Source organism: Medicago sativa, chromosome 3 (genome assembly GCF_051527215.1).
Source record: "Medicago sativa cultivar Bolivia chromosome 3, Bolivia_mono, whole genome shotgun sequence".
NCBI classification, from domain to species: domain Eukaryota; kingdom Viridiplantae; phylum Streptophyta; class Magnoliopsida; order Fabales; family Fabaceae; genus Medicago; species Medicago sativa.
The window spans coordinates 89,271,317-89,281,474 of record NC_140751.1 but is presented as its reverse complement, the minus strand read 5'-3'; the positions used below and the strand labels follow the sequence as shown (position 1 = coordinate 89,281,474).

At 34.0% G+C, this 10,158-nt stretch overlaps 2 protein-coding genes across 4 annotated transcripts; both read right to left on the bottom strand.

Moving 5' to 3' along the window:
• Positions 1 to 1,012: 1,012 nt before the first annotated feature.
• Positions 1,013 to 4,740, bottom strand: WNK7 (Protein kinase superfamily protein). Of its 3 annotated transcripts, none has more exons than XM_085755480.1 (8): positions 4,475 to 4,740; positions 3,962 to 4,215; positions 3,832 to 3,869; positions 3,351 to 3,578; positions 3,034 to 3,254; positions 2,668 to 2,825; positions 2,146 to 2,581; positions 1,013 to 2,061 (listed from the first exon to the last, which is right to left on the bottom strand). In XM_085755480.1, exons 2-8 carry the CDS (start codon positions 4,061 to 4,063, stop codon positions 1,271 to 1,273), a joined length of 1,974 nt encoding a protein of 657 aa, XP_085611606.1. In that variant the 5' UTR covers positions 4,064 to 4,215; positions 4,475 to 4,740; the 3' UTR covers positions 1,013 to 1,270. The 3 variants fall into 3 exon arrangements, with proteins under 3 accessions (XP_085611606.1, XP_085611604.1, XP_085611605.1); XM_085755478.1 differs by having other exon boundaries at positions 3,962 to 4,078; XM_085755479.1 differs by having other exon boundaries at positions 3,962 to 4,740.
• A 2,651-nt stretch (positions 4,741 to 7,391) lies between these two features.
• On the bottom strand, positions 7,392 to 9,201 carry LOC146941656 (uncharacterized). The gene is made up of 3 exons (XM_085755477.1): positions 8,714 to 9,201; positions 8,514 to 8,602; positions 7,392 to 7,876 (listed from the first exon to the last, which is right to left on the bottom strand). The coding sequence occupies exons 1-3, from the start codon at positions 8,871 to 8,873 to the stop codon at positions 7,748 to 7,750; spliced, it is 378 nt and encodes a 125-aa protein (XP_085611603.1). The 5' UTR covers positions 8,874 to 9,201; the 3' UTR covers positions 7,392 to 7,747.
• Between the last annotated feature and the right edge of the window lie 957 nt (positions 9,202 to 10,158).

Here is a 10,158-nt window from a genome sequence, read left to right as displayed (position 1 = left end):
TAAGGTTAGGTGATTTCAGTATCATGTGCCCTGGTTGGTTGCGTGTTTTACATTCCCCCTACCCCCCTCTCACTCAGTATTCTATACTCATATATTACAGCTCAATAATTGAGATGGTCCTAAGTCCTAACCCTTATATTGAGCATTGGATCTCTCCTATATATGGTAATGGTATAACCACCCTAGACTTATATAGTAGTTAAGTTTCAATTTTTGAAAAATAAAAAATTAGTGCTATTAAGAACACAAATTTATTCAGAGTAAAAAATTCATCTAAATGCAAGAGTTAATAACATAAATGTTAAGTGAGGATTTAGTCCTGATAGTGTGAGCAACTACGTTTTTCGGTCTCCAACTTATGAGAGTTTTTTTATATTTAGAGATTAACCTACACTTATAAAATAAAACACCAAATTATGAGAGATCTCCTTTTGAAAAATTTATGCCGTCAACAATGATCTTTGTGTCAACTTCAAAAATCACATTTTATCTTTTGTTCTCAAAAATACACAAAATGGCTTGTTGAAAACCAAAGACCACCTCGCCAAGAACATACAACTTTGAGGGACATACAAAGTTTTCACCATCAAAACAACTCCATCAAATTTTCAAAGATTCGGACTAATACCAACCACATTTAGATTTTGCGGAAATGCATCCACATTACGTTTTGCAAATAACGGTGATGGTTTCTGTATAAAAAAGGACCAAGAACTACATAAGGTCTGAGACTGACTTACTCCACTTAGTAACCGACGACATTGTGATCACAGAAATGCCAAACTGTTTTGCCTGTTGACATTTATTCAAGGCGATTCTTTAATGTCTATTCACCAAAATCCACCAAAGAATTGCTATGGTAAAGATGAAGTCCTTGAAATATGTATGCACATATAAAAACTCCATTGAAGATCACAGAAATAAGGTTCCAACATTCCATACTTTTTGGTCAATTTATGGAAATGTGCCTAGTGTTCTTCAACTTTGCAACACAATATGGACAGATTATATATCAAGGTCACACTCATCAACAAGTATTGGTATTAACGGTTGGAAGTTACAAGGCATGGTAAAATAAATAAGCAACAAAAATATATCAAACTAAATAACTAAATTCAACCTTGTGGTATATATGTTTGGCAAAGAAAAATGCATGCCATAATAACTAAAAAGTGAACCTTTTCATCCACAAAAAACTATTTACAGTTGTAACTTCCAAGGTTATGAACAAGGGATAAAAACAAATGGTAATTAAAAAAGACTAATTAAATTATTCTATGATTGAATTTTTTTGTGATATCCTCTTTCTGGTCTCCATCATGGCCTCGTGTCTTCTTTTGCATAAATCTTTCATTGCCTCTTGATATTGTCGTTCAATCTTCTCTAACTCTACTTTTAACTCATCCTCAGCTTCATTGAATGAGGAAGTACTAAGGGGATAATTGTTGTTTTCCATGCATGGAAACTTGCTCTTTTTATCAGAGGATGCCCCGATTTCAGATGCAAGCGAGGATTGGCTCCCCCACCCATTTACGGTAGGAAAGTTGAAGTCTGTGAATCCTGACCTAGCAGACATGAATGAAACTGTAGAAAAATTCTTATCATTGTAGTCAGATGTTGCTGAAGTATATGATGTCATAGAATACAAATCATCTGTCTTTGTTGTTCTTTGAAGACCAATGCTTGCATGGGAGAAAACATCTTCAAAATTCATATTATCACTGTTTTCTTTTTCAGCTAATCTCTCATGTGAGGTTGAGGGACCTACATATTCCCTCATAATTTGGCTAGAATCTACCGAGTTTGGTTTGTACTTTGCCAACTGTGAGAGTTGTTTCTGTTGGCTCATATGAGTTCGTCTACCATTTGGAGAAATTAAGTGGTCAATCGCTACACAAGGTTTCCAATCAGGAATCAATGTTGTCAATAACAAATCAATCAACTCAGCGATGAATTTAACATTGTGCTCAGCAAGTTCAAGTTGCTCAACCATTTCACTTGACACTGACATGGCCGTATCACTGTCGAGGTAGAATATGAAATGAATATTTCTTGCTCGCCCTGCATTTTGATGTCAGAGTATATAAATTTCTGCTACTAAATTCAAAGCATAGTTAATGAGAGTAGAAATCAACTAATACTAACCACCCTGATCAATTATCCGGAGCACTAATGATACAGAATTCGTGTCATTTGCTTCACCTTTGAGAAAAAATCTATCAACTCCCATCAACCTTCGTATCTCAACACATGGAGAAGGTGGTGCATCATCAACAGAATTATAAGATACAGTGATCAATGGTTGCTCATTGGTATCACCGAGTTCCAATGAATTGGATCCAATACGTGCACTAGCAGGACCTTCTGACATTAGACAACGATTTTCAAAGCCTCCGAATTTAGGTAGAACAATATCTGGTAATGGAAGAGGACGATTTTTTATTGCAAAATTCACTTCAAGAAAAGGGTCCATCAGAAGCTCCTTTGCTGATAATCTTTGAGTTGCTGGGACAAGACATTTCTCAATAAATGATTTTATTTCTGGATCTTTGATTGTAGAAAGAGAAACCGGCTTTATGCCCTGCGACATCAAATATTATATGACTGAAGTATCCTTGTAGTTGTAATAGCCTAAAGAAAAATAATATCCATAATGAGAGTACTTACAGATGAAACTTTCTTGTATATCTGAGCTGAGTTTCTACATTCTCTATAAGGATACTGAGAAGTAGCCAACTCCAGCATGCACATCCCAAAAGAATATATGTCGGCTAATTCATTATAATTTTCGTCGTAGAGTTCAGGCGCCATAAACTCCGGGGTTCCTATTAGGATTACATATGTGTAAACACAACTAGTGAAGAAATCAAAAAGCTAGGAAGCAAAAAAAGACAAAAAAAAAAAAAATAGTATATTCTGTTAGTATTCTTGCTTTACATTACATATTAGGGATGACGGCTTAATTTTGTATTACTGTTTTAATGACATAAAGGATTAAAATAAGGAAAAATGTTGCAAAATAGAAGAACATACCAATTACACTCTTGGCATTATTCTGCTTCAAGAGAGTTGCCAACCCCAGATCTCCAATCTTAACTTCTCCTTGATGACCATTTATAAATATATTATCACACTTGACATCCCTATGTATAATAGGTGGGTTGTGATTGTGGAGGTAGACTAAACCCATTAAAATCTGTCTTGCCCATCCTTTAACAGCTTTCACGTCAACCTTCTTGTGTTTCTTGCGGTACCTAAATCATCCATCAAACCCACTAACAAAAGGGCTAATCTCGCAATAAAAGAGAAAAAAACAAATTAAACACATTTATAAAGGATAGTGAACACACTGTCTGAGGCTCCCTGAGGTGAACAACTCAGTAATCATGTTAACATTCCCATGCTTGTCATCAATCCAGGAATTGTAGAACCTTATAATGTTACTGTGCTTCAACGACCGCAAGAGATGCACTTCTGAATAGAGCCTTTCTAGGTCACCTGGTGATTGTAATACCTCGTCAATCCGAACTTGGCTCCACGCAACTTCAAGCCCAGTGACTTCATCAAATGCCTTATAACTAATTAACCATAAGTTAAGGAAAATATATATACCATGAAAGTAAACACACTCAATAGTAATATTCTTCTTATATATAAGCACACTGCAGTATAATCTATAAGTTCTGACATATAAACCGCGTCAAGCATTAAATTTTTATTTGAACATAAAATCAATAATGAGGTAAAAAAGTTAATCAGTAGTGAAGTACTATTGTAAAAGCCAAAATAATTGAGATCAATGCATTCCTAAAACAAAATAGAAAAGGATACACAGTCTTGAAAGCTCCTTTGCCAATGACTTCCTTATACTGTCATGAATGAATGCAAAAATCAACATCAATATCAAATTAAGATTTGAAAAAGGAATGAAAAATATAAAAAACATAGACAGCTACATTACCCTAAGGTAACGACAAGTAGGATCAATTTCAACAACATCTGGATCAGGAGGCTCAAGAAGAGCCGAACCGTCCTCAAAGCATTCTGGGTCCACCAAACTCATGCTATAATTCCTTCCCTACAAATCAATCACAACAAAATGTACAATTGTATATGTTTGGGATCAAAAATTAAAATTGAGCAATTGTTTGAAGTCTTTGTAGCATCGACACTTCTGAATTCTGATCCTTAGCATCGTCACTGTCCAACATGTGTCTGATTACATTGAATTATGTTATTTTCGGAAATAATATAGGCGTTGACGTGTTAGTGTCCTTGTCGAGTTTGGTATCCGTCCATGTGATTCGTAGTTTAAAGAATACTATTTGGGAAATAACATTTAAGGAAAGGAATTGTTTGTAGCATATATGAATGAAAATGGAAAATTGGGAAATAGAAAAAAAAGACAAAATAATAATAATAATGCAGTAATGGGAAATGAAAAAAAGAGACAAAATTAGAAATTGTAATGTACCTTAGAATAGGAACAGGACCTTCTGAGGTGAGTTTCTCAGGAGGAATCCCGTAGAGCTTAGAGAGAGAAAAGGGCATCAGAGAAAAAAATGAAACCTAATCTAGAGAGAGAGAGAGAGAGAGAGAGAGAGAGAGAGAGAGAGAGAGTGTTGTATGGATTAATGAATGAAAATGTTATTATCACTCACCACCTCGTCTTCTTCCAACACAACATAACACCTTCTCATTTCTTTCTCTTTCTCTAAAAACAGTTAAAACGTGCAAGACACTTGTTTCTTATATCATCAAAATCTATTTATACTTTATCTTTCTCTCTCACTATAAATATCTCCCACTTCTCAATCATCAAACACTATTAACACAGATTTGGTCAAAAAATAAAAACGCTATCAACACAGTTAGGCCTTAAAATATATGGAATTTATTTATTAAAATAATACAATGAAATACTTTTTTGTAGGTGAATGAAATAATGTTTTAAATTTATATTTATAGTAAAATCTCAAAGTTAACTTATAAAAGCAGCTTATACTATAAACAAATTGTTAAAAAAGCAATTGATCAATAATCGTGGAAAAAAGAAGAAGCTATCTATTAAGAGTAATGATATTTTGACATCCATTTGATGACAACTTTGTTGACAACCTTGTTTTTTTATTTTTTATTGGTCAAAAACAATGGAGAGAGAAAAAGGAAGAGAGAGTATAACAACATCATGTGAGTATGAGAGAGAAAGTTGTCCAAAAATTGTCAAAAAGTGGTTGTCAAAATATCATTTCTCATCTCATCTATTAATCACATGTTTACTCGAACGCCGCTGTATAAGGTCGCGATCCTAAAGTTTGGTGTTTAATTTCAAACATACACCCACCAACATATGTATATATAATAAGAGAAATGATATTTTGACAACCACTTTTTGATAATTTTTGGACAATTTTCTCTCTCATACTCATATGATGTTGTTATCCTCTCTCTTCCTTTTTCTCTCTCCATTGTTTTTGACCAATAAGAAGTGAGAAAAACAAGGTTGTCAACAAAATTGTCATGGATGTCAAAATATCATTACTCATGATAGACTAATGATAACGCGTCTTTCTTGAACAATTTTATCACTTCAAGTTGTCCATTATGTTGACTTTTACGAATTTTCAAAGCAGTTATATATACGTGTAAAATTTCAGTTGTTCATTTTTTGGGTCAACAATTATACGTGTCTAAGTAGTAGTCTTTTGTTAAAGTTTATTCACTTGCCTTCATAGTGCAATATCATCTGGATCCATCCTATCCTTGTTGGTACTTGGTTGAATCCTTAAAAATATGCCTTAAACTGTCAAGCAAAAAGACAAAATATTTTACTTCTATTGTATGATGAAAGCAAATTGCCCTCCCGCAACATTATACTACAAAATGATAAATGTAATCAATTTGTTAGTAATTAGTATTGTTTTTACAATTTTATATTCTTTAAGAGAGAGAGTTAGTTTATGTTTTCAGCATAATATTTAATGTTGATTGAAGAAAAAAATATAAAATAAATAGAGGTATGTTGGTAAAGAATTAATTAATGTACTTGAAAATACCAAAAGAGTTTTATAAAAAGAGACAAACTTTTTTCTCAAAAGGGTCTTATGATTAGGGACGGAGTATAAATTACCAAAAAAAACAATATTTATACATATGCAATGCCCAAAAACTCCCTAGTAGTGCTGCACCCATGCGGTTTAGTTTTATTTCTAACATGTTTGTTTCAGCGTCCTGAAGCCTTCCACCAGAAAGTTTAGTAGCTTCTCCGGGGTAACTTACCACCATGGCTTTACACATTTCCAAAAACATGGTAATTCTTTTAGGCTTTGTAAGTTTGGAGGGAAGGGGAGGGGAAGGGAATGCTTTGAGAGATGGAAAATATGAGGGAAAATGGAGAAATCTTTCAAAAAATTTGAAAGAGTAGTTTTTTTAGAGAATGATAAATTAATGCATATGATTACTATATTTTTAATTTTTAAAATAAGATAACAACATAGATTAAATTTGAAGAATTCATATAAACCCTCCAAAACCCCCCAAAACTCTTCTCCAATACAATTTTTTAGTTCCCCCCAAATGAGGAGAGTTTAGTATTACGAAGAAAAGTTAACCCCTCAAAGCCCTCCCCTCCCATTTTCCTCTATTTCTTCTACTTGCTCATTCATTTTTTCCCAAGCCTTCCCCTCCTTTCCCCTCCAAACTCGCAAACAAAGCCTTATGGTCCATTGCGGTCATCTTTTCCCATTTTTCATCTTTCTGTCGCACACAGTAAATATCTTGCAACTTGCAAGTAGTTTGACGTCTAAAAAAGATTTTGTTTTGTAGCTTTCCTTGCGCAGACATATTTATGCAGCTGTCACCAAGTCTGTTTCTGAAATGCAAACATGTCTGGCTGTATCTAAGTTACACATAAAAGAAAGACAAATCAAACACACTACTTAAACTTCAGTTAAAAATAAAATTACCACTTTATAATTTTTTTAGTAAAACAAATCTCTCTCAGCTCCAAGCAGCTAGGAGCGAAGCACAGTTTACACTACTCAAACAGTCAGTTTAGATTTTTCAATGACCGAAAGGAGTACAATCATAAGAGAGAAAGTAGAACAGAGAAGAAAAGATACAATATTTATGCAAGTTAGATAGCTACCAACGAAATGTGCACAAGTTAATAATGTCATATTAATCCCAGTGACCTCATATATCTGTATTTGTTTTATCAAACTCGATAAAGCTAGCTACCTACATAAGTTGAGAAAAACTCATGTTGAAAATGACGTTAAAGTAGCACTCCTAATTCTTCCTGTCCTCACTGATAAAGGCAAGTTCAAAGGATGACTTATGTACCAGCAGAAAAGCAATGTTTTTCAGTGGATTGTTGTGGAGTGGCTATATCAATAAAATTACCACAATGTAATGTATGTATTTGAATAATTCCTGTAGTGTAGACAATTAAAACTACGACAATGTAAGAGCACATTACAAGTCACATATATAACAACGGCACTACAAACAAGCCTTTTATCTAAATAACCAGCATAAATTGACATGAAATTGTCAAAATCCCGGTTGCACTACAACAAGCTATCTGAAATAGAAAACAAACGCTGGTTTTATAGTATCCATGGCATTGATATTCTTCGAATAGGAAAACAGGTATTCACATACTCTGGCTTCACTTCTTGAGGAAAATAATAGTAGAGCAGCAAGAAGCCTCCCCCGAAAAAACACATTTTTACTTTTCTCCCAACTACTGTTTTGAGACTTTATCCAAAGCATCAAAAACATATTGCTGAGTTACATCTTCCACAATGACCTTTTTATCTCTTGACTTAGAACCAGTACCTAGATATACTTGTCTTCGTTTTACACCTAAAACCTAGCAACACCACAAGAATGTTATAGTACTTATGAGATATGATGTACCAATCACAAGATAAGAATCTCACAAGACGAACTCAACAAGTATTTTGATTCCTCAATGTTGGTAGTTGAATCAACAAAAGTAATTCATTAACAGTTGACTAATTCATTATCAGTACAAAAAAGAGTGTGTGCATTTGGGCAAGTATTCGATAAAAATGGTTTTAGATGAACCTAAGTTTATAAAATAGATTTTTTTTGGTAAACCAAGGTATTCTCCGCATGCAATTAAAAAACTAATCCCTCGAGATACTATCAAGCCCAATGTAGGCCTCTCCCAACAGAATTTGCTCAATTCACAAGCACTAATTATCGAATCATGGACATCTTGCTCAAGGGATCCAAGCCCCTTTGTGTCGGACCAACTGATGTTGGCCATATAATTGACCAACTAATCTACGTTTGAATTTTTTTGCTCAAGAAGCAAGTATAACATGAAACTTTGGTGTAAATTTATCTTAATGTTTATGCTTTGAGTCTCTCGTAGGTACAACTCATATGATAAAAAGTTGTAACAAACATTTGATATGTTGGGATGCAAGTTCAAACTTGCAATTCTCCATTTATTTAACTTAGTGTGAAGTGGAACTTACAGAGCTAATGTAATCGAGAAGAGCAGCATTTGCTTCGCCATCCCTCGCTGGTGCATCAATTTGAACACCAACAGCTTCATCGCTCACATCTGCTTATCACAAAAACTAAAAATTAAAACATCATAATTTCAATTTCATCAAGTAATATGGAAGAAATGCAACATTCAGAGAGAGAGAGAGAGAGAGAGAGAAAGAGAGACCTGTTATAGATGCAGACTTTGAACCGGGTTTAGCATGGATAGTTATAGCGACGGATGATGGAGGCATGCTCCGAATACAAGACGGAATATTGTTGGGTTTTTCCGAAGGAATCGTTTCCTTCGGTTCGGCTTTTGCTTTTCCCTTCTTCGCCGGCGCCATTTTTTCAATTTTCCGACAATCGATGCCGGAGACTTGCGTACTTGAAACGCTGTCGTTTTCGATCAGATTAAATAGTGCCTAGTTTTTGGCTTTTTGCATTGTGTTGTGCGGGAGTATGGAATTACATGATGACCGTGCAACGCAGAATTCAGATTCCAAATGAATTGTGGCCGTTAACTATTGTAACTTGATGATTTGGAGATTGTTTATGTTGACTCGATTGTTGTTAAGAAAATTTGGAGATTGAGATTTTAGGTTTTGTTACGTTGAATGCAATTCATATTTTCCTTTGGACGAATGTAAACAACACTCACTTTCAACACTCTTTATAGTAGTCACTTTTTATTTGATGATATCAATATACTCCTCCGTTCCAAAATATAAGCAAAAATTAGTCAACAAAAGTTAATGTATTTTGTACAAATTTTTAATCAAATACATTAAATTTTATTGAGCAATTTTTGCTTATATTTTGGGACGGAGGGGTATGTTCCACAATTTTGTGTTGATTCAATTTTCAAAGTATAGAATTGCAATGATTTAAACCAATAAAAGAGTGAGTATTAGAAAGAGTACTAAAAAAAGAGTGTTGGTAGCATTGTTCTTTCGTTTGTCTTGATTGATTTGTCAAATTTGTTACAAATTACATGTTTGCGTTGTGTGTCAGTTACTAAAACAAATTTGAAGTCCACACTAGCAATGATTCAATTGAACGTAAAATAAAACATTACTTAAACATGAAAAAGTTGAAAGCAGTATCTATTTAATTTTCTTTTTTTTTTTGGTTACAGAAGAATTAAGTCCGACAAGACCATTGTGTGGCCACCCCAACAAGATATAACTGACTGGGAACGATCCTCTCACACAATCATATATTCTCATTTAGATTTATGTTTCTGTCTCCTTAAAAATCAAGGACCCAGTCCCTATATATCTAAAGTTGTATTTAGTCTTTTTATTTTAGACAAAGCTGTTTTATCTTGGTTTTCGGGTGTCAAACATTGATTACGTTTGAACCTTTTAAACCGGTGATATCTTATTTTTTCTTGGGAAGGGAAAAAGTAAGCAAAACCCTTGAGAATCGAGGTCCGGGAGTTGTTTTCGCTACGGGAAGGTGTTAGGCACCCATAACGACTATAGTATCCTATAGGAACCGTCTTTAATTTCTACGCGCGCGCTTTATTTTTAAAAGGCTATTTTGAAAGTGATATTAAGCCTAAAAGTATTCTAAGTGAAGAATTGGAGGGAGAAGGATGTGTTTGAATTTTTTATTTTATTTGAATTG